At 54.0% G+C, this 23,687-nt stretch overlaps 2 protein-coding genes across 2 annotated transcripts; one reads left to right on the top strand and one right to left on the bottom strand.

The window, feature by feature from the left end:
- Positions 1-977: 977 nt before the first annotated feature.
- On the top strand, positions 978-7,124 carry ENTPD8 (ectonucleoside triphosphate diphosphohydrolase 8; the record flags this gene model as incomplete). Its single annotated transcript, XM_084219791.1, has 9 exons — positions 978-1,097; positions 1,520-1,637; positions 2,630-2,780; positions 3,280-3,439; positions 3,961-4,191; positions 4,680-4,940; positions 5,338-5,448; positions 5,601-5,735; positions 6,933-7,124. The coding sequence occupies 9 exons, from the start codon at positions 978-980 to the stop codon at positions 7,122-7,124; spliced, it is 1,479 nt and encodes a 492-aa protein (XP_084075917.1).
- A 1,497-nt stretch (positions 7,125-8,621) lies between these two features.
- On the bottom strand, positions 8,622-23,626 carry NOXA1 (NADPH oxidase activator 1; the record flags this gene model as incomplete). Its single annotated transcript, XM_084219554.1, has 15 exons — positions 8,622-8,719; positions 8,937-9,060; positions 9,147-9,252; positions 10,267-10,436; positions 11,575-11,633; positions 11,765-11,837; positions 12,548-12,601; positions 14,599-14,740; positions 15,437-15,474; positions 16,031-16,090; positions 16,797-16,904; positions 17,931-18,065; positions 20,229-20,337; positions 21,657-21,739; positions 23,453-23,626. 15 exons carry the CDS (start codon positions 23,624-23,626, stop codon positions 8,622-8,624), a joined length of 1,533 nt encoding a protein of 510 aa, XP_084075680.1.
- Positions 23,627-23,687: the final 61 nt, after the last annotated feature.

The raw sequence follows: 23,687 nt of genomic DNA, 5'->3' as shown, positions 1-23,687 counted from the left end.
GGAGGAGGAGGGAGGGCTGTGCATTTCAAAAAGCACATCTGGACCAGCTGTGAGGTGCTGAGCACATGGGTATCTCAGCTGCCCTGTGCACAGAGAACCAGACTCTGCTTTGCTACAGTTTCTTAGGAGTGTCTGGGGGCAGTTTCTCTTGGGAGCTGAGCTCTGGATGGACAAGTGGGAAATGCTGCAGTCCTCAGCGGCAATCGCTGTGGGCATTCCAGCCTGGCTGTGTGCCCAGATCAGCAGGAGCTCCCTGCCTCTGCCCTCCTGCCTGCCCTTGGGGCTGCAGGAGAGAGAGGTGTGGGGATCACAGCAGGCATAGATACTGTCTTTGTGCACATCTCTTACATGCTGTGGCATCAGCCAGAGCTCGGCCAGGCAGGGGACACACAGCTGGAGATGCTGTTTCCCTGCCTGAAGCAGAGAGGACCCTCTCAGGGACAATCTGGGGCTGCTGGGCAACAGATGGGACCTGGTCCCAAGTGTTGTGGGATGGGTTTTGAGGTGGCAGTATGTGGGTGCTGGAGAGATGTGGGTCTGCACCCTACAAAGGATGGACACACTGGTACCCTGCCAATTCCTGCTCCCAGCTTGGAACTCCAGCTAGCCATGGCTGGGGTTCCCCCAGTGATGCTGCTGTGAAGGAAGATGCTGATTGCCAGCCAGGCAACAGCTTGAGCAGGGCTGGGGTCCAGGCACAGAGGGACCTGAGGGGCTGCAGGTGAGAAGGCAGGGCTGAAAAAGCTGCACTGAAAATCCTCCAAGGAGGAGTGCTCAGAATGGCAGAGTGTCCCAGCCCTGAGGCTGCCACCAGCCCTATGGGGATGGGCCCAGAGGAGCCTGTGGATATTATCCTCTTCCATGCAAAGAGCAGCCATGCACCAGAGAATGGCTACATTGTCGGGAAGGGAAAGTCCCATACCCATGCATGAGGTGTGAGCTGAGGGCTTGGGCTGTCCCTGCAGGTTGGAGGAGGAATGGGATCCAAAGCCAAGGCCATTGCCGGTCTCCTGGCAGCCACCTGTGTCTGCAGCATCATCGCCCTCATTCTGAGCGTCGTGAATGTGAAGGATGTGCTTCTGCCCCCCAGCACCAAGGTAGGGTCCTCGGGGGGAGCACAGCTCTCACTTGGCTGCTGGCTACTGTTGGGTGTTGGGTTTTGCCTGGGTTTCAGGCAGGCTGTTCTGTTTGTCACCAACATGGGGACAACGCCCTGCACAGACTGGAGCAGGTCTGGCTGAATTTGGTCACTATGCCTGGTCCCACAGCATTTGCAACTTTTTCATCCCAAAGAATGACAGCTCCAGGGGTTTGGGATGGATCCTTGTCCCCAGCACAGCTGGTAACTGCAATGCCACCAGACTTTTTCTGTCCTGGTGACCACCAGTCTTGTTTGGCCATTCTAGGCTCCCTTGCCCACCAGGAGCTCTGATGGCTCTCCTGGAGCTTCTCTCACTCACTCTGCAGCAGGCGATGCTGGTCTGCTCCCCTGACACCCCATGTCCCCTCTCCTCTCCAGTACGGCCTGGTGTTTGACGCTGGCTCCACACACACGTCCCTCTACATCTACCAGTGGCGTGCGGACAAGGAGAACGGCACGGGCATCGTGTCCCAGGTGGAGGCCTGCTCTGTGTCTGGTGAGTGCCGGGGTCTGCCCTCTCTCTCCATGCCCAGCTCACCCAGGGCTGGCCAGCCTTGGTGCTGCCTTGCGTGATTGTTCCACACACCAATGCTGATTCATGCCAGGTGTGGTAAATGCTAATTTATCGGGCATTTCTGAATACCCACAGGGGCGTATATTCCTATTGCAAAAGTGCTGTGTCAGGCTTTGGCACAAGGACAAGTCTCTTTGGAGGAAATGCCCACTCTAGAGAGCAGATCTAGGAGCAGATAAATGGTACATGGAGCCGGGCTGGGGCTAGCAAAGGCCACCAGGCCAGGGCAGAGGTGGCTGGGCAAGGGGAAGAGGGCTCAGAGCCCACCTTGCCCTCATGTCCCGCTCGGCAGTGGCGGCATGGCAGTTACTGGTTAACTGCAAAGGTCAGGCCGAGGGCAAAGTGTAACGCAAGGGCTGCTTGGGCTAATGGCAGTCATTGAGTCAAAGCTCCTGGGAAGATAAAGAATGAGATTTCCACCCCAGAGCCTGTCCCTGCCGACTGGAGAACCATGCCGGGTTCTCAGATCCAGTGCCAGCCTCTAAAAATAGGGAGGCTGTGCAAGGGCACCTCTGTGTGCCTATAAGCTCCACGTGCCCTTGCAGCAGGGTGCAGGCCACCCTACCGCTGCCACAGGGAAATGGGGAACAGGTGTGTTTGTCCCCAGCTCCTGCAGGAATGACTGGCCGTGCCCAGCACTTCACCCCCCCCCCCGAGACCAGGTGTGTGCTCAGCATCCCCAGGCACACCCGAAGCCCTCCCGCTCTGCCCGGAGCAGGCACACCTGTGGCTCCCGGGGCCAGTGGCTGTGCCACAGCTCTTGCCTCCTGGCGGGACAGCTCCAAGCACGGGTCGGGACTACATGGGGGAAGCAACAAAAAAGCCCTATGGGATTCCTGGGCGCACATGTCCCCTGCTGTGCCGTCCCTCCCGGGTGGCGCTGGGCTCTCTCCATCAGCGGTTCCCTGTGGCAGGACCCGGCATCTCCAGCTACGCAGACGACCCCGCGGGGGCTGGTGCCAGCCTGAAGCCTTGCCTGGACAGGGCCATGAAGATCGTCCCGGCCGAGCAGCAGCGGGAGACCCCCACGTACCTGGGGGCCACGGCCGGCATGCGGCTGCTGAGGTACCGGCAGGGCCGGGCCGGCACCTCCTGCCCTTCCTGGCGCTCTGCGGCGCGCCGGAGCCGGGGCTGGCAGCGGGGCGCTCGGCCCGGGCCACAGGGGTGCTGCCCGGCCAGGCCGTGGGATGGGCAGAGCAGCCCTGCCCGCGGTGCCAGGGGGTGTCCGGGAGCGCCGCTGGCCGTGCCCGGGGGACGCGCCCGGCCCTCTGCAGCGCCAGCCTGGCAGCAGCCCCGGAGGGGATGAGCCCCCTTTGCCAGAGTGAGTGGCACGAACTTTGCCAGGGCTCCAGCAGAGCCTGCAGGCAGCGTTTTTAGGGAGAGTGCCAAGGCCCTGGGCGAGGGATTTGGGGTTTGCAGGAGCCACCTGCGGGCACGGAAGTGCTGGAGAGATGTCTGGGAGCAGCTCCTTGGCAGGGCACGGCAGCCTCTGAGTGCCAGCCCGGCTGCCAGAGGTGCCAGCCAGGGCCTGCAGCACCTGAGGTGTTTGTGCCTTTGCTGGCAGGGAGGAGAACAGCAGCAAGGCCGAGCAGGTCTTGGCCGAGGTGTCCAGGGCCATTGGGGAGTACCCTGTGGATTTCCGCGGAGCTCGGATCCTGACGGGGAGCGAGGAGGGCTCCTTTGGCTGGATCACTGTCAACTACCTGCTGGAGACACTGGTCAAGGTGCAGCTGGGGAGAGGGCAGGGGAGGGGTAGTGGGGAGAAAGTCCCTGTCTCAGCTACAGCCAACTTTCCTCATCTGCAGAGGAGGGAGGAATGGAGCTTTGGGGCACTGGTCACCCAGCCAAAGGTCCCCTGTGGTAGTGGGCTGCAGATTCCACCTCATTAATGTGATCAACAGGATCTTTGTGGCCAGCTCAGCCTGGCCCTGTGCTCTCGTGTGCTGACACACGGGCGGATTTTGGGCTCCCAGGGATATGGCAGCGGGTTCAACCTCCAGGAGACAGGGTTTCTTTGTCCCTGCTCCAAGTGTCTGGATCCCAGCAGATGTGCAGCAGCCAAGAGGCCGTGCCTGAGTGCTCCGTGGAAATGTCTGTGGGTTGAGGAGGATGTGGACAGGCAGGGGTGAAATGGGGAGCCAGGAGCACGTGGAAGGTGTCCCCGGGGCCCAAAACTCCTTGCAGGATGGGAGTGTGAGTGTGAGTGCCTGCAGTTCAGCCTAAGCCTTGCTGTGTGTTGGGTCAGTTCTCGTTTGCAGAGAAATGGGAACATCCCCAGGACACCGAGGTTCTGGGAGCTCTGGACCTTGGCGGTGCCTCGACGCAGATCACCTTCCAGCCCGGGGTCCCCGTGGAGGACAGGAGCACGTCCGTGTTCTTCCGGCTCTACGGCACCAACTACTCCCTGTACAGCCACAGCTACCTGTGCTACGGGCAGAGCCAGGCCCTGAAGATGCTGCTGGCAGCTCTGCACCAGGTGCCACGGGAGCTGCTCAGCCCTATCCCAGTGCCGTGGCACATCTCCGCCTGCAGTGTCGGGCGTGCCTGTGGGCAAAGAGTTGGGAATTAGCAGAGGCTTGGGTTTTGTCTAGGGAAGCAAAAACTTGCCTCGTTTGCGTGGAAGGTGGCAGTGGCTGCCATCCAGGGCTCCCTTCTCCCCACATCTTGGTGTGCAGTGGCATTATTTGTAACTTCCCAAGGCCAGCTGTATGTGTAGCTTTTCTGCTGTCACCGTGCTCTTGGCCTTGCTCCATTTCTGCCCGGAGAGAGGTTTCCCTGCACAGTTCCTGCACAGCTGCCTGGGGACGGAGGCAGAGCCCAGTGCTGTGGGAGCCAGGGCTGCTCAGGGAGCTCCCAGGTGGGGTGCATCCAGTGCTCCTGGGGTGTAGTCCTGCTTTTTGGGATGGGCTGTGGGAAGGGTCTCAGTGGCATTGCAGCCCCATTAATGGCTCCATCTCTCTCCAGGCCAGCTCGAGTGTCCAGATCAAGCACCCCTGCTACCCCCAGGGGTACCAGGAGAACATCACCGTGGCAGAGCTCTACGACAGCCCCTGTGTGCGTGCGCCAAGCTCAGCCAGCCCTGGCCTTGTCCTCACGGTGACGGGGACAGGGGACCCAGCCGCGTGTGGCACGGCCGTCCGGAGTCTCTTCAACTTCAGCTGCGGGGCGCAGGGGCCGTGCGGGTTCAATGGCGTCTATCAGCCCCCCGTGCGGGGACAGTTCTTCGTAAGCAGCCTCCGTCCCCTCCCTGGGGGAGGGTGAAGGCAGGGACTGGGAGTCTCTGGTTGTGGAACGGGGTGGGGAGAGAGGCATCCTCGGAGCTGGTTCTATCTGCAGAGCTCTTCTGTGCTCAAAGGTGGCTTGTGCCTCCTGCCATGTCCCGGTGTTCCCTGAGGGAAACAGGAAGACCTTGTCTGAGGGAGCCTGTGTGAGTTAGCTCAGAGTGCAAGAACAGCCCTGGGGTTGTGAGCCAGCACTGAGACTTTCTGGTAGACCATCAAGGGGTTGCCAGATGCAGAACTCTGGGAATTACTTGGGACTCTCTCACCAGGCAAGAGGGGCCCCTGGGTCATCTCTCAGGTGAGGAAGAAATTGTTTTTCTCCATGTTCCCTTGCCCCTCAGGCCTTTGCTGGCTTCTACTACACCTTCAACTTCCTGAACCTGACCCGCCAGCAATCTCTGAGTGAAGTCAACACCACTGTCCTGTCCTTCTGCAGGAGGAACTGGACAGAGGTGAGAGCCCTGTGATGGGCAGCCAGGAGCCTTGTGCTTATCCTGTCCCAAATCTCTGTCCTTGGAGCACAAGCCTTGCTGTTCCCTGGGCTAGGGAGGCTTTCTGAGCCTCTTTCATTCCCTGTTGCACTCTCTCCTTGGTGGCCTCACAGCTGGTGCAGAGCTTCCCAGAGGCTTTGAAGTACCTGCACACCTACTGCTCCGTGGCCTTTTACATCCTGACGCTGCTGCTTGATGGCTACAAGTTCAACGAGCACACCTGGAGCAACATCCACTTCAGCAGGCAGGTAAATACCTGTGGGCAGCAGGAGAGGATGGACATGTTCAGGAGCAGCATCTCTGGAGTGCTCTGTGCCAGAGATGTGTCCCTGTTTCATGGCTGCTTCCCCAGGAGAGCTTTGCTCTCTCTTAGCCACCCCCAAACCTCTGACCCAGCTCATATCTCACTTTCCCTGCTGTGAATGTAATTGATTTTAGAGGGGGTCAGGGAAAAGCAGAGCAGGATTTGGCTACTTTGGTCTCTGATGTTGTTATCTGTTGTCATCATATTGCAAAGCTCTCATACCTTCTCAGTGATTTGTCATGAGCAGCTCTTCACAGCACTAATTCCTTCTTCTTCACAGCCAACAAACTCCATCTCTCTTCACAGCACAACTAGCAAACCCTAACTCTCTTCACAGAACAGCCAAAAAACCCCATCTCTCTTCTCAGCTAGCTAAACCACTGTTTTGTGGCACTCTTATTAGATACAGCTGTAGCTTATCAAGAGCAAGCTTGTTCTTAATCTTTAGTGATTAGCACAGCTACAACTCTTCAAGTGTGAGACTACCTTCTGCATTATTTTCTTACATTCCATCTCCACAGTTATCAGAAAGGTGATGATGGCCCCATAACCACTTTGAACCAGAGTATGGCCTGACCAGAATATTTCCAGGATGAGAGGAGACAGCCTCAAGTTGTGCCAGGGGAAGCTTTTTTTCATGGAAATGAAAATGGAAAGGCTCAGGTTTTCGAACAGGCTGCCCAGGGCACTGGTGGAGTCACCATCCCAGGAAATGTTCAAACAACATGTGGAAGTGGCACTTGAGGACACAGCTTAGTGATGAACATGGTGGTGGTGCTGGGCTGATGGCTGGACTCCATGATCTGAAAGGTCTTTTCTGACTTTACTGACTCTGCAGCCAAATTAGAAGGATTATGGTGATGGAGGAAACCCCTGATCCAAAATCATGTGCAGGTCACAGAGGCACACCTGGATCAGTACAGTGATCCATATTTAGCTGTCCCTTAGCCCTGGGGGAGGGGAGACAGGAAAGCTTTTTGTGCAACTGCTGCTGGCAAGATCAGGTTCACCACAGCCTGGTCCCCATGTGAAATGGCAGCTGGGACAGCTCACAGGACAGGTGCCCCTCAGCCCCTACCACCAAGCTGCTGGTGCCTGGGAGAGGTGCTTTTGGATCATGCCCTGTGCTGTCTCCCCCCAGGCAGCAAACACAGACATCGGGTGGACATTGGGCTTCATGCTGAACTTGACCAACATGATCCCCGCTGAGGCTCTGCAGCACGTCAAGGGCCACCAGCCCAGCCTGTGGGCAGGGGCTGTCTCCTTCCTCGTGCTGGCCATCGTGGCAGGCCTGGTGGCTGTTTTCCTGCATTGTTTCTGGAAAACAAAGTAGCTCCCAGCCTCCTGACTAGAGGCATCCTAGGCATCCTGCCTACTAAACCAGGCAGGGAAATGGTGCAGAAGAGGTGGAAAGTGGAGAAGAATGAAGGCATTAGACCCATCTCCATTGCTCAGGAGATCTGACTGGATCATCTCTGTGAATGTGGAAGGTGACTTGATCTCTCTCCAAGAAGAAGACTCCTTTAATCTGACTGCCAAAAGCTGATTGAGACTTGCTGGCTGGCTGAAGCAAAAAAAAATTAAACTAGAAATAAAATCAGTTTTGTTTTTCAAATATGAATGTCACTGCTCAGCCTAGCACAGTTTTCTTGGCATTCCCAGTCCTGCTGGGCTATTCTTCCAACAGTCCTGGGAGGCAAATGGCAATGGAGAGTGGTGCTGGGCACCTAACTCTGAGCAGAGGGATGACATTATTTGTATCCTGCCCTGTGCAAGATGTGCAATATTTTTGTAGTATGTGACAGAATCTCTTCCCAAAGACACTGTCAGCTGTTGTTAAAAATACTTACTGGCATATCTCAGGAGAAAAACACAAGTGGAAGTTGATTTAAGAGTTGCCAACTCTGGCTCAGGGTTTATTTTATATTCAAGTTACATAGCCAAGTTTTGTCAAGACACCAAATCCAGAATAGGTTCCAGCTCCAGGCACTTAAGTGTTTTATTTAGATCAGCCCAGCCCAGTTGCAGGAATTGGACAGGGCTTTCAGCCTTTGCAGCTCCAGCCCAGCACTGCACTTCCCAGCCAGCCCTTTCTCCAGGGCTCTCCCACAACCCAGAGCTGCTCTGAGCAGTGGAGATTTCCACAAGTGCCTATTTTCTCTGTGCTCCAAGCTCTCACCTTGGCCTTAGGGCTTAAGAAAAATGCCTGAGGCACCTGGCGAAGGAATGGTCAGGTCCATAGCTATGTGCTATGGAAGACAGTGGTCCTAACTCATGGTGTTATCCCATTAATCCCACTGCAAACTGGTTCCAAAAGTCTTTTTAAAGAGCAGCATCTCTGGCTGGTGGAGATAAAGTTATGTGACCCGAGAGCCTGGGGAACAGGTCTCTGCCCCCTGCTCCCAGCTAGCCACCCTTGGCTTCGGGAGTGAGGCTCAGCTTTCCCAGCCTCAACACGAGCAACAGGGAGAGGGGATGAAGACTTCCACCCAGGGGAACCTCTTCCCACCCAGGGGAACCTCTTCCTACCCAGCAGCCTGAGCTCCCACATGGACAGTTCCTACAGCCAAAGCCCAGAGCCCTCTCCCTGCTCTCTGCTCTTCACAGATACACCTTTGGCAGTGTAAGCAGGAGGTAAAAAATGCCAGGTCAGGGAACAGGCTGTGGGAAATGCCATCACTGCTGGAAATGACCCCATGGATCTGAGCGGGAGATATCCCTTGTCCAGGTACAGCAGAACTCCTGCCTGTGCTGGCTGGGTCCCAAATGAGCTGGGACGAGTGCCTCCCACCTCTGGGGGTGCAGCCAGGCAGGAAAAGGCTCCTGTTTGCTATAGGAAGGCAGCATCACAGCTGGTCTGGGTGGCAAAGCATTTGGGGAAGATGCCAGTCTTGCCATTGCATCGTCCTTCCAGCCAGTCCTCATTCACTGGAAAACATAAAGGAGCAGGAATGAGCCCTGGCCCGTAAGAGTGGGGTTAGTGAGAGTTTTCATGGCTGGAATTTAACTCTGGGGAAAACCCGGTGCAAGCCTGTAACTCCCGAGAGTATGAACCTGAGCCAGCACTGTAGAGGCCACATTTTCCCCACTGCCTCCCCAGAGCAGACTTCAAAAGCCTGGCCCAGCAGCAGGACTGGAGGGCTACCTTCAGAGAGGATATCCAGCACATCTCCCTTGCTGAAATCCAGGTCCCCTGGTCCCTGTGCCAGGTAAGAGTGCTGAGCCAGCATCTGGTAGAGAACAGGTCTGCCCGAGTGGGAGTCTGAGTCCTGCAGGAAAAAGCCAACATGGAGGTTGCAAAGCAAAGCAGAGACTGGAGCCTAGCCCAGCAGAGACCGTGTCCCAGCTTACGTACCTGGCAACAGAGTATCAACCTGCCCTCCATCAGCTGCTTCCACACCTTCCCCAGGTCTTCCTGTCCCAGCACTGTCCCCAGCTCTGTGCCATCCAGGAGCCTGTAGCTGCAAGGATTCATTAATGCCGAGCAAATAATTTCATTTAAAGCCAAACTTGGAGGTCGGCCCAGCCCTCTGCCACCCTCAGTCTTCACAGTTCCCTCTGCAGGCCAGTTCTGAGCTTGTCCCCTTGCACAGTGACATGGGGCCACCCCACATGCTCAGTGGGCAGAAATGGCTCTGTGGGGAGTGACACTGTCACCTCCTCCCACACAAACTTGAGGGAAAGAGTCTAAACTCTCCTGATGCCACTGTGTGTCCCAAGGGGTGTCACAATCAGGAAGACCTCACCCCAAGATCTTCTGCCTGAGCGTCAGCTTGTTCTGCACTGATCCTTGTTACTGCAGAGGCTGAGCTGAGTGGGACAAAATCCAACCTGCGGCAGCTCCATCTACACAGGGTTTTTCCTTCTCCCTTTTTCTTGCCCATGGTACAGTTTCTTAGGAAAGATCCTATAGGCTTCCAAGGCCCATAGCATCACAGAGTTGTAGAATAGTTTTGCTTGGAAGGGCCTTAAAGATAATTTAGTTTCAACCCCCTGCCACGGGCAGAGAATCTTTCACTACACCAGGTTGCTCCAAGCTCCATCCAATCTGGCCTTGAACAATTCCAGCTATGAGGAATCCACAATCTCTGTGGGCAACCTGTGCCAGGGCCACACCACTCTTATATTAAAGAATTTCTTCCTAATATCCCATCCAACCCTGCCCTCTATCAGTTTGAAGCCATTCCGCCTTGTCCTGTCACTCCATGCCTTTGTCATAAGTCCCTCTGCAGCCCTCCCTGAGCCCCTGATGTACTGGGAGGGGATTACAAGAGGAATAGCATGTGCTTCCCTACGGGGATCATGCTGTTGTCCCACCCAAAGCCCACGGTGAGGTTTACCCTCTAGGCAGACTGTGTGCTTACATCTTTGCTGGTTTTGGCCCCAGATAAATGTTCCCAGGAGCCCAGAGGCAGCTGGATGCCTGTGTCCTGAGGGGAATGGCTGCTGGCCCATCCCACCTCACAGCCCCGTACCTGAGTGTGCCCCGCTGTGCCTGCTGAGCCAGCCTGTCCCGCAGCAGGGCCCGCAGGGCCGGCAGGGCCGGGGCCTCGCCCGCGCGCAGCACCAGCGAGCACTCGCAGCGCAGCCGCAGCACTGCCGGCCTGTCCGCGCCTGCAGAGGCCTCCCCGCACCTTGGGGGCACCTGTGGGGGGACGGGCTCGGTCAGAGTGAAGAATCACAGTATCCTGAGCTGGAAGGGACCCACCAGGATCATCGAGTCCAGCCCTGTCCCTGCCAAAACACCCCAGCAACCCCACCCTGGGCATCCCTGGCAGCGCTGTCCAAAGGCTCCTGGAGCTCTGGCAGCCTCGGGGCCGTGCCCATTCCCTGGGGAGCCTGGGCAGTGCCAGCACCCTTGGGAGGAAGAACCCAGACTGACTATGAAGTTCATGGACTAAGAAGAGCCATGACTGACGAACAAACCCAACTGACAATATCTGCTCACATACCAAGAGAGGTGACACAGACACAATCCCTCATCTCTGTGCTGCCATGTTGCAGTAAAACAGCATCAAAATGCAGACCTGAATTTCAAAGAGGGAACTCTGGATTCAAAGCATGGGATCAAATGTTCCTCCTGTGACTCAGGAATTCTGGTTTTGGTTCTGATTTTACAGGTACCTCCTAAACCCAAAATTGTATGAGCAGGGCCCCAATTCCTCCAGCCAGCTGGAGAGGAGCAGCCACATTCCTCTGTTGTGTTACCTTCTGGCTGAACTATACCTGAAAAAATTACCCCAAAAGCCCTAAAAACAGGTGTGGCAGAGCTGACCTGCAGCTGAGGGACAGAGGTGGTGTCCCCAGAGGGTCACAGGAGTCATTCCAGAACCATTACATGCAGGGGCTGGCAATGGCATGGAAGTACCTCAGAGGACATTACCCAACAGGGCAAATTTGAATGAACTGTGCTATCCAGACTGATAAGGACAGAAAATGGGACACAGAAAGAGGGGGGAAGGGACAGCAGGGTGTTCAAAGACAACTGCCTCTTGCAAAGTGGGCTGTAAAGCATGTGCACAAGAACTCTGATGCGTTTGGTGCTCCTGGTGCCTCAGAGGGTGGCAACAGGTCAACCTTGGGCTGTCTCACAAAGTGGGATGGTCACAAACTGGGAGGAAAGACCACATGGGAGCTTCTCTTTAAAACTGAAAAGTGGTCAGAGGAAGGAGGTTTTTCCTAGTGATTTGGGAGCAGCTCAGGAATTCTGGGCAAGAATCTTGCACTCTTCCCAGCCCTGGTCTCCTGAGGCTGTGCCAGCTTCAGCCTGTGAAGCACCTCACCTTAGAGTCCATGTGAGCACTGGCATCATTGACAGAGGCATTTTCTTCCCCAGGAGGATCTGCAGAACAGCACAAAGGCAGGGGAACAGCCCTGCAGTCAGCAGAGGCTGCAGTGGGGCCACCACTTCCTCACGCCCCCTAAAGAGCAGGGTTTGGGCACAGCTTCATCCACTGAGGGCCCAGGGATTACCTGGCTTCTGCTTCACAGGGAGGCGGCTGGGAGGCACCTGGGCAGGAGGAAGGGGAATCCCAGTGCTGATCTTCTGCAACAGAACAGCATCAGAAAGTGGAGGGCAGAAGATGGGAGCCTGGAGAAGGCTGCTGTGTGACAGGCTGCAGCCAGCTACAGACTCGTGGGTGTAAGCCCAGAGAGAGCCCCAGGGAGAGCTGCTCACTGAATGGTCAGATGAGTTGGAGCAATAAGGCTCTTGAGGGCAGAGGTTTGGGGACACTTCCCTGGTACCCTGCTCCCTGCTGGGTTGGTGCTGGAACAAAAGGAGGCTGCTCACACTGTGCTGAGGGTTCTCCCCACTTGGGCTGGTTGACAGTGACACAGCCATGGAGCAAACGCCCAAGTGTGTACCAGGGATTCATTTGGAGGGGGGAAAAATGACAACTAAAAAAATCATAGCAACATCAGAACAAGCATGTGCTTAAAAACTCCCTCACAGGAAATGGGGATGAGCTGCACCCTTCCACACTGAGTTCAGATGGGAAATGATTGGGATAATGTGTGGCTATGCCTGTGGTGGAGATGAGAGATGAAGTTCTCCCAGGTCAAAGGGATTTTTTGTACTCCTAACTCTTCTGTTGTTCCATTCAAGAGCACTTGATCTTCAGTCAATAGTCTCAGTGCTTCATACTCTACGTTTCTCTTACAGAGTTGTTCTAACCTCTAATAATTTTACAGATAAATGTCCCAAATGTATGTCTTGGTCCCTCCCTCCCCCTGGTTGCAAGGTTGCCAGCTCACCCATTTATCCATCCTTGAGGCAGGCTCCAGGAGAGAGCTTGGGATATGCAGCTTCTGCAGAGGGAAATGGAGCAGAGCAAGGTGAGAGAGGAGCCCAGTGACCCCAGCCCAGCCCAGCCCCAGCACTGCCTGTCACCCTATGGCCACACAAATGTGCCTGAGCCACCCAAGTGCCCAGTGCTCACAAACTGCTGGACAAAATCCAATGATCCTTCTGCAGCTTTTCCTGCTGAGAGCAGAGCTGCTGCTAGAGTGGCTGCAGTGGAACAGACCAAACACCCACCAAACCCCCTTCTCCCAAAACAGAGCTCAGGCAGAGAGCAGCAAGGATGTACAGGGATACCAGTCCAACAGCATTTCTGTGTCTTCTGGCAATCACTGCTGCTCATTTCAACCGAGCACTGTAATTTTTTGCTTACAATGCTTTTTTTTTTCCCTGTTGAGAGTCTATTTTTATTTTTTCTACATTGAATTTCACCTGGCACTTCACTGAGCAGTCAACCAGTACATCTGAATACTTGTGTAACTGTTCATGTTAGCTCCAGATGCTTCAGGCTCTCCCCCTATTCCTATATCACTTAGGAATATGTTAAATGCTTATGTCACAGATGACTTGCTGTGGGGACATATTTTTTTAAAAATTAAAGGAAGAAAAACCTGTTCCTTTATACCCAACTTTTAATTCTGTATTTTTACCAGTACTCAGAGCACTGCCTCAATTGCTCAAACATCTTACTGGTTTATAGTGGTCTTATGAAGAATCTTGTGACTTTTTTGAAAGACAGGCAGGTAATACATTCACTGAACCTAATCCAGGTATACAATGGCTCTTTCAAAAAGTGAACTAGACAGGTGAGAAATGGCTTCTGCCAACAAAAGATTTTCCATGTTGTGTTTATCTGTTTCTATTCAATCTGTTTACGCTACAGCTCCCTGGCCTGCAGGAAGATGTCAGATTTGTTGGGCTCTAAGTCCTTAGGACTTCCCTAGAGCCGTTTATAAATCCTGCCTGTACAGCTGAAACTGTCCTCAAACCTTCCCAAAGTTCATTGAACAGAGGCACCACAGACCAGGTAAGGACCAGCCCACCTCCTCAGCTCCATCAGAGCTCTCAGAGGATAAATCCTGCTCTAAATGGTGGTCCTTGGTGAGGTCTGCTATGCTACAACTCCTCAATAGGATCCCGTACGGTGGAGAGCCCAGAGGCCATCCTTGTGGATCTACAGAGGTGAATGGCAGAGGCCGTGAGAGCCCACTGTCAGGAAATCTGGAGGGTGTGGGAAGGAGCTCCTGAGGACTGCGCTCAGGGGGGCTGGGGCCAAGCCCTGCCCTCGGGGCCGTGTCCCTCCCTCAGCACCCTCAGCACCCTCGGGGCCACGTCCCTGCCCTACCCTCGGGGCCGTGTCCCTGCCCTACCCTCGGGGCCGTGTCCCTCCCTCAGCACCCTCAGCACCCTCGGGGCCACGTCCCTGCCCTACCCTCGGGGCCGTGTCCCTCAGCACCCTCGGGGCCGTGTCCCTGCCCTGCCCTCGGGGCCGTGTCCCTGCCCGCCCTCGGGGCCGTGTCCCTGCCCGCCCTCGGGGCCGTGTCCCTGCCCTACCCTCGGGGCCGTGTCCCTGCCCTGCCCTCGGGGCCATGTCCCTCAGCACCCTCGGGGCCGTGTCCTGCCCTACCCTCGGGGCCGTGTCCCTGCCCTACCCTCGGGGCCGTGTCCCTGCCCTACCCTCGGGGCCGTGTCCCTGCCCTACCCTCGGGGCCGTGTCCCTGCCCTACCCTCGGGGCCGTGTCCTGCCCTACCCTTGGGGCCGTGTCCCTGCCCTACCCTCGGGGCCGTGTCCCTGCTCTGCCCTCGGGGCCGTGTCCTGCCCTACCCTTGGGGCCGTGTCCCTGCTCTGCCCTCGGGGCCGTGTCCCCTCCTCAGCACCCTCGGGGCCGTGTCCCTGCCCTACCCTCGGGGCCGTGTCCCCTCCTCAGCACCCTCGGGGCCGTGTCCCTGCTCTGCCCTCGGGGCCGTGTCCCCCCCTCAGCACCCTCGGGGCCGTGTCCCTCACCTGCCCGTCGTGGATGGCCGTGGCCCAGCCGTCTGCCGCTCTGCCCAGCACGAACACCAGGCTCCCGGCCGCCACCTCCGGCCCCGGCGGCTCCTCGGGGCGGTACCGGGACATCACTCGGTAGTAGCCGGACTCGGCATCCCTGCGGGGAGAGGAGAGCACAGACCGGCCTGGGGTGCGGTGCTGATGGCTCTGAGCCACCACACTACACCGGCCCCAGCTGGCACGGCTGTAAGGCGAGGGTCCTGGGAAATCGGGATTTCCATTGCTGCTTTTTGGTCCAACTGAGAACAAAAGGGGCTTGGGAAACACTGATTTGCCAAATGCAGCTGCATTTTCGTTGTACTGATAAACAATGTCAGGATCAAAACATTGATCGACACAGCCCTGATGCAGCACTGCACAGCTGGTGCAGTATCACCAAAACAAATTACTTTCTTGGGGTTTGAACGTGATTTTGGCTCAGGACACTAGGGCTGGTAGTGAGTATTTGGAATTGTCCTGGGAATTAAGATGGGAAAGCTGAGCATCCTCTGCCGCAGACCTGGGCAGGTCCCACAACCTCTGTCTGCTTCCATTCCCTAGGCATGCCATGATCCGTGCCGGTCTCTCGGCACTGAATTAAATCCTGCATACTGCCCAGAGGCTCTTGCAGAGATGCCAGAGACCTGCAGCTCCTCTGCAGCCACAGAAGCCTTTGTGTGTTTGTCATTCACTCCATTCCTGGTCAGAGTGGGTGTGGATCCCTTGGAGTCCTCACACAAAGAAGCCAGAGAATAAAAGACTTTCTGAACAGTAGTGAGAGAAGGGTAAGAACAAGGTGGGACTGAACACTCACCGCAGAGCATTGGCACTGGGTTCATAAAAGCCCTGTTTCTGTGGGAAAAACAAGAGGATCTGTTTGTAACAGTGCCTCCTACAGCAGCAGTACCACCTTACCTCCTGACTGTGCTATTTTGTCTTTACTCTTGACCCCATTTGTCATTCCACACCACCCAGAAAAAGTCTGCTGCTCCACACCTTACCAGGATGTGCCTTCTCCTTCCCATCCCTCTTTATCTCATCAGGAAGTAAGACAATCTCTTCACCCTCCCCTGGTTCCAAGGAACTCCCAGCACAGTGGGAGGCAGCTGTGCTCACACTGACACATTTACTGAAGTGATGAGCAGAGACAGGCTGAGCACACCAAAGCGCTGCTGTTTTGACATGGCGAAGAGCCAAAAATGCATCTTTGAAGGGCTGGAGATTCCCGTCATTGAGTCCCTTACAGCCAGTGCTGAGCCTGGCTCTGAACATCCCCGTGGACCCAGGCTGGTATTACACTGGTTTTACCAAGAGTCCACTCTTCCTTGCCTTGATGGTTTGGATCTGAGCCCCTTTCTGGAGCTCCCTGACAGCTCCATTCCTCCTTTCACAGCCCTGTCCTGCTCACCTGAGGCCTGAGAGGCTCAAAGCCAATGTACTCGTCGTTGGGAATGATGGATGAGATGACCTGTTGGGAGAACAAAGTAATCAGTGAATCTAGGCTGGATGAAGAGACCCCCAAACTTCATCCAAGATTATCTGCTCAGACCCCTTTCCTTCTGGCATCCCAAGGTCAGGCAAAATGTGGAGTTGTACATGCAATGGAAGAGGCAGAGCTGGATTCCCAAGACAACCTCAACCATTTGTGTCCCATATTTTTAGTCTTCCCAAGGTTTCTTTAAAAGTAGGTGAATTTATTACTTTCCCTTTCTTTTATTTGTTTTGGAGCTCTCTGTTCTGACTGCACTGGTCACAGAAAAGGTCAGAGAAATTCTCTGCTGCCTTGTATTAAGGGATGTGACAAAGCATTTGTCCCCTGAGTGCCAACCTGTCCCCCTGGGAATGCAGGACTGAGCAGCAGCATGCTGCAGCAACGTGCCCCTCTTAAAAATGTTATTGTCAGCAAAAGGGCAACCATGGGTTCCCAGAGCACCTGCTCAGCCCTTTAAGACTTTAAAGTGACTAAGACTGGGAAGGTATTTTAGTGCCAAAGTGCATTTTTTTGGTAGAAGGGGTAGCAATTCTAACAAATTTTGGCTTCTGCGTCCCGACTGTCTGGACTGGCTGCAAGCTCTGCCCATCCTGCTCTGGGTGCCCACACAGCACTGCTCTCTGGAGATGGCAGAGGCAAGATTTTTTTCTGCTGTTAATCGTGACAATTATGTGCCTGTTACCTTGGGTTTACCCAGGAAATCTTTTGAATCCAGCTGCTCAACTTCCTTCTTTCGTGGTCTGAAAAGTTCCCCAAGAGGAACCAGCATGGGCTCTAAAAACAGGTGGTCCTGGGGTGGAGGAAAAGCCATCAATTTGCATTGAATGAAACATCAGAGCTCTGAAAAGCAAATACAAGACCAGCTCCAGGAAGATATTGGGGCAAATTGGCTGTGAACCCGACAAAGGCCACTCAGGCGCCACAAAAGCATGAGCAAACTGAGAGCTCAGCAGCCCCTCCCCAGTGTGGAGGCAAGGACTGACACTGCTGGCATGGGTGTGAAGGGGGGCAGTGCAGGAAGGTTTATCAAACAAATCTTCTAAACAGCTTTTCTGTTTAGATGATTTCAGATGTTTTCTGTTCAGCCACCAAGTAGCATGCTAATAGCAAATATAAATAATATACTGGAAAAGCACAAATGTGATGCCAGAAAAGATGATCAGATTAAAAACAAAATATGAATCTCTTTAAAAGTATGAAGGTAGCAAACTAATGAATCCTTCAGGAAGAGTAAATCAGAGATCTGCAAATGTTTTCAGATGATAAAGGAGTCTAACAGGAAAGTTTTACTTAGAAGCAGCCCTAGAAACAGTTTCACACCCAACTTAAGCTCTAAAAGTGCTTGAAATTAATATCTGAGCTACCACCAATTGTTCCTGCAGCCAAAGGGACTCAAAAGAAGCCAGCAAGTGCCACAAAAAGGGGGAATTTCCAGGCCTGCACTTGTAGGGGTTCTGCACTGGAAACACTGCAAAAGGAAACTGGTTTTGCAGGACGAGTACAAATGAGCTGAGCTCCTGAACATGAAGGACCAGGAAGCCATGTCCCCAGCCTCAGAGGTCATCCCAAAATTCTTCACTATGGTGTTTCTGGGCAGTGAAGCACCTGGGAAGATGGAGTTCCTTGATCCCCTGCAGCCCTGGTTTGGCAGAGCATCATGTACAAATGGCTTAGACTGTGCTAGCAGGTGGCCAAGCAGGTGGGTGGATGGCAGGAACATGCAGGTGTCAGGAACACTCAAAATGACAACTTTTAGCACACATCCCTGAGCTGAAGCCGAATGCACACTCCCAGGAGCTCACAGAGGTGGCCTTACCTGCACCTGCTCAAGAGCCAGCTCCAGGATTGCTGTTCTTCTTTCAGGTCTCCACACAACAGCCTTCTCCAGGGTGACCCTGGCCTCCTGCCAGTGCTGCAGGTGGCACTGCACTGCTGCAGTGCTGTACAGCACCTGGAGTGGGCACAGGGAAGGGACTCAGAGGGCCAGGACCAAGGGACACCCAACACATCCTCCTGAGCTCAGCCAAGAAGTAGGGACAGGCACTAAAGCACCAAGAGTTCAGCAACAGGAGAGTCTCTCTGAGCAGCATAGCTGGGAACATTTCACAATCAGAACAGAAAAATAAAAGCTTGGATGTGCTGGAGCTGCTGGTCAGGGTGATGAGAGACATGAGGACAGCAGGTGAAGACTCTGGTACCACACTGTTAAATTCTGATCCTTCCTGCAGGCAAAAGGCCAGGAAGCTTTCCTTGGATGTTCTTCTGCATGAAACTCGGTAATGATTTTTGTAATCCTGACTCCCTGTCACTGCAAAATAACTTAACTGAAACTATTTCATGTTGTAGTGGGCTGTGAATGTGCAAACTGTCAGCTGTAGCTTGTCACTCTTCAGCAGCATGTCAGTCTGTTCCTGGGGAAGAGCAGGCTGTGGGAGTGTTGCAGATGGGGTGTTGGGGAGCTGTGCTCTATACTGAATGGGAGACCTCTCCCTGTCACTGGCCAGCTGGGCCACAGCCAGAGAACTGTCAGACAGCTTCTTATCTCCTGCGACAGGGTTATCAGCTGGGAATTGAGGTGTGTACCTGGCTGCATGCCCTGCTCAGGACAAGGCTCGAGCAGGGCGAGCAGGAGTAAAGGATGCTTTTCCTTTACTCCTTAACCATGGCAGGAGAAGACTCTGTTTGGGGGTGGGGGGAATGGCAACCCTGAGAATGTATAGGAAGTTCAGGGACAGCCCTCTCGGGAGGCAAGGCAGCAGTTCTCACTCAGTCAGAAGTGCCACAGCCTTGCAAGGGGCAACTATTTCTGGGTTTTCAAAGGATACATGTATCTCCCACGATGAGATCCCCTGCAGCACGTGAGAGGCCACGCATGGGGAAAGCTGGCACAATTCTGCTGGAAGATGGTGCTTGCGTATTTTGAAAAATGATGTCCAGGTAAGAATGAGATACAGCTAAGTCAGGATGCTGATCCCAAGTCTGGAGGGCCAGCACATGTCCTGGTGATGCCTGGAGTATGGGGTCATGTGTCCACACCAGGAAGGGCTCCAGCCTCCTCGGGACACTCCTGAGCCTGCCCCTTTCCCAGGGAACTGCTCCTTTCCAAGAGAAGGCAGCGCTGTGGCACTGAAGCTGTTAAAGCCAGGGAGGTTGGAGTAATACCACGGATGCCAAGGATAGCTTCCTTCTGCCAGGTACGTGGTGCATGAAAATTGCTGAGATGCTTGGCTGGAGTTACACAATGACTCCTCACTCTCACGGAAGTAAAGAGTTAAATCCTCTTTCCTGTATCTGCTTTTCAATCTGTGTGTGTGGACTCAGAGAAAACAAAATGAACCCTTCCAGTAAAGGACAGTTTCTAGGAATCCTTTACATATGTCCTAATATTACAAAAATTTACAATCAGTTCAGCCTTTGAGCTTCCTTGAACAGGATGTGGCAGGTTGGCTCTGTGTGACAGTAAGAGGTGCAAGGTGAAGCATTACAAACACAGCCTGAGCATGGGGTGTAAGTTCAGGCACAGAGGGAATATTAAGATCAGTTGCTGCAGTTGAAAGAGGTTTTCATGCACCTGACTTTTCTAAAGCCTACATTATGCATTAGCACTGTTCTCATCTATCAATGTTTCAACCTCTTTCGTTCCTGAGAGCTGAGGAGTTCCCTAAACTTCCATGTGTATTTATACCCAAGTGTAAATATTACACAGAATCCCAGACTGGTTTGGGTTGGGAAGGACCTTAAAGCTCCCAGTTCCACCCCTGCCATGGCAGGGACACCTACAGACCAGGTTGCTCCAAGCCTCATCCAACCTGGCCTTGGACATTTCCAGGGATGGGGCAGCCACCACTTTGTCAGATACAGAGAAAATAAAAACCCCTCAATATAGAAATTCCTGTGCACCTGCTCTGAACAATTTTACTTTTCAAACTGCATCATTTGCTTTCCAGAGATGATATTGGTTTACAACTTTTATGATTAGGTTACTTTTTAAAAAGTACAAGCAAAAGATTTTTACAGTTCTAATGCACTTTCTCAAAAAAGTCTTGGGTCACAAATGTCTGCTATTGACACCCCCAAGAGTGGGGAAGGATTGCTGACCCAGGCTGACTCTTACCTCCCAGGCGTAGAGGATGTGCCTCAGCCCCAGCTGCTTGTAATCAATGAAGGGATTTTCCCTTAGATGACTGAAGGCCATGTGATAATCAGAGAGAGCTTCTTCATACCTGCAATGCAGAGGTAACACAAGAAACTGAGCCTAAAACAGCTAGACTGTTTAAAAATCTTAAAAATCACACTAGCAAATAACATGTGTTTTGCTCTGCAGCCCATGCAAGGGAACCTGCACCAGAGATGTGTTATAAAGAGGCAAGGTTACCCACTGCGGGGAGCTCCCTGCCTGTCCCAGCACATGTCCCAGGAAAACTGAGGGCTGGGAACCTGACTGATGGGGACCAGAGAGGGCACACACATGGCCAGAGCATCGAAATTGAGAAACTTGAAATTTAGAACCTCAACATTTCGAAATTTAGAGAACCTCTGTGGATAAGGAGGGTATTAGTCTGAATCTACACCAGCTATGCAACTGAAATCCAAGCAGGTGCCCCTGAGGCTGCAGGTGGTGAAAGGGTGGGCCCAGGAAGGGCTGTGCAGTGGGCACCCCGCCAAGAGAAGGTGCCCAGGTGGGTGTTGGTGGGTGGGAGCAGCTTCTGATGAAGGAAGGAGCCCTGGGGGCTGGAGGTCATCAGTTCTCTGGGCAGGAAGCAGCTGCCAGCTGTGCTGCCTCTGCAGTGGCTGTGCTTGGGGCACAGTTGCCTCTGCTGCTGGTGGAGCAGCTCCAGAGAGCCCTGCCTGGGGCTCCACCAGCTCCAGGCACAGCCCCTCTCCTGGAGAAGCCAGAACTGCTCACTTCAACTCCCTTCCAGAAATAAAAGCAGGCATTTTGTGGAGATTAAGGTCTGGGAAATATGGGGAAAACAAGGGGAAAGACAACAGCTGAGCTCAAAGGTAAGACAAGATCTGTGAAATACTTCACCCAGCTCCCTGAGGAGGATGTCACTGTGATTTAACCATGGAAACAATGAGTAATCAATCCCGTGACACTTCTGGAGCAACCTCAATATTTTATCAGTGAGACTGAGATCAGGCCCCCGAAGTCTGGCAGGAGAGTGTGCAGGCTGCATTTCTAGGAAGGCCAGACTCATGTGTGTCATGTGAAGACATACCAAGCAGCACAATTATATTATTTTAAATTTCTAGAGAAAATCTGGATGGCGACATAATATTGTGGCAGCCCTGCATCCAGAGTCTCTGTGTGTAGGAGACAGCAATGCCATGTGTCAGCCACCCCAGAATCGTGCACCTCTTATCAAAGATAAGATTTGCTGACTTCTGACAGAGTTTCCAAGGCTAAAGCAGACCCTGTGAACCCTGTAAGGTTGCTGGAAGAAGTGAATTTTGGAATCAAAGAATCATTTAGGTTTAGGAATAAAGCAGGACTGAAAGGAGAGAACCAAAGACTGCATTGGCTGTGCACCTCACTCACATTTTCAGCTGCAGGTGGACAAACCCTCTCTGGAAGTAGCCCACAGCAAGGGAATTGTCTTTCTCAATGGTTTTATCGAATGCCTGAGGAGAAAAACACAGGCAGGGCGCAGCTGGGATCTGTCCTGTCAGTGCCCGGGCACACACACCCAGCCAGCCATGTCCCAGCTGCCCTCACAGAGGCAGCCCCTGGTGTCCTGCCCAGCTCCAAGGGCTGGGCAGAGCTTCTAACCATCCTTCAGGGCTTGTGAGCTGAGCTTCAGGCTTTTACCCCTCCTTGCTACAATGGACTGGACAAAGATGAGCTGCATTGGCCATCTGGCTTCTAAAATGGGAAAACTGTAGCCTGAAGCAGAGTTGGCCAGTGGGAGCAACAGGACTGGCCAGGCTGGGGAAGGCTGAGGGGATGAAAGTGTGAGAGGGAGGAAGCTGCAGGGCTTCTCACAATGGCCTCTAAGTCAGTATTTCTGCTTCGGTGCCCCAGCTAAAAACAGGCAGTGCTTGTGGTAGCAGCTCGTGGTTCAGTGTGCTGGGAGAGCCAGGAGTCCTCTTGGGGCAGCATCAGGGGTGTGCTCCTTCTCTTGCCAGTGCAGACACCTCGTGGGTATAACAAGTGCTGAAAGCCCAGCCCTCCTGCCCTGCCTGCACAGGGACAGCTCTGCAGGGGAAGGGGAGTCCCTGTGACCCCACACACCGTGCTGGAACGTCTGCCTGCCTGGGCCATACCTGAAAGAACAACAACCAACCCTGATCCATGCAGAAGTAGAGCTGAGCTTCTTCCCAGTCACTGCCCCTTGACTGGGGCTCAGAAGTCTCTCCTGAGCTCTCTCCCTCACCTCCATGGCACCACTGTGTGCCAAAGAGCCACTGCCTGCCCAGGCTCCACTGCGCTGCCCCAGCCCCTCCAGCACAGCCTCAGCTCCTCCTTACGCTGTTTGAGGAAAGGTTTATCTGCATCTCCTCCCTGGAGACAGATGAATGAATGGATGTGCAGACACACCAGGTGCTGTCACAAAAAGGCTTTTCCTCAGGGCACCTCCTCTCCCTTCCCAAGGGCAGTGGTTTTCCCGCACAGCAGCTTTGTTCTGGCAGTCTCCACTGCCAAGCAACATATTTGTACTTTCAAAATACACCCATCTCATGTCCAAACCCACGCCCACAGACCAGCTATTGGACAACCTTTTTCCTGCTTTGATTTAAACCTACAATGCATTTTTAATTTATTGTGCACGTCCAATGGGTTGAGGTCTTCTCTTGGAATCAGGCAGGCTGAGCTTTAGAGGTGTGGATTTCACATGATAACGAGCTAAGTTCACCTAAAGGATGGGATTTTAATTGATTTAGCTTTAACAAAACTTAAGGTATATTGCCAGATGCAGTTTCCAATATCTAATTTAAGTACTCTCTATTATCTTGTTTTGAAATGATTCTGCCCACTGATCTGGATTTTCATAGTATTTAGAGAACCGTGGAATCACAGAAGCATTAAGGTTGGAAAAGGCCTTAAAGATCGAGTCCAACTGTGAACCGGGCATCACTGAGTTCACCACCGAACCCTGTCCTCGACGGCCACATCCGCCTTTTTAACTTCCACCTTCTTCACTTTTATGTGATTCCCTCTGCTAAACCTTTTCCTTCAACCATTCACCCTTCCACATTCCCGCTTGCACTCCCGCTGGGCACGCAGGACACGAAACGCCGGATTCCCGATCTAGTTTCAGCATCGTTCCCTCCGAGGCGGACCCGGGGGAGCCGAGCCGCCCATGCCCGGGATCCCCCCGCTCCCGGCCCGCTCACCCGCAGGGCCGCCTCGGGCCGCCCGGCCAGCAGCTGCACGCAGCCCACGTTGAAGCAGATCCTGGCCGGAGGATCCGCGATGCCGCCGAAGGCGTCCAGGGCAGCGTCCCAGTGCCCGCGGTCCGCCGCCCGCACGGCCTCGTGCCAGCGCCGCACCAGCTCCCGGTACGCCATGGCCGGGCTGCGGGAACGGGGAACGGGCACCGGGCACGGAAACGACCCAGGCACCTGCCGA

This window comes from Fringilla coelebs (genome assembly GCF_963513975.1).
Source record: "Fringilla coelebs genome assembly, chromosome: 21".
Classification (NCBI taxonomy): domain Eukaryota; kingdom Metazoa; phylum Chordata; class Aves; order Passeriformes; family Fringillidae; genus Fringilla; species Fringilla coelebs.
This window is presented reverse-complemented; position numbering and strand designations above follow the sequence as displayed.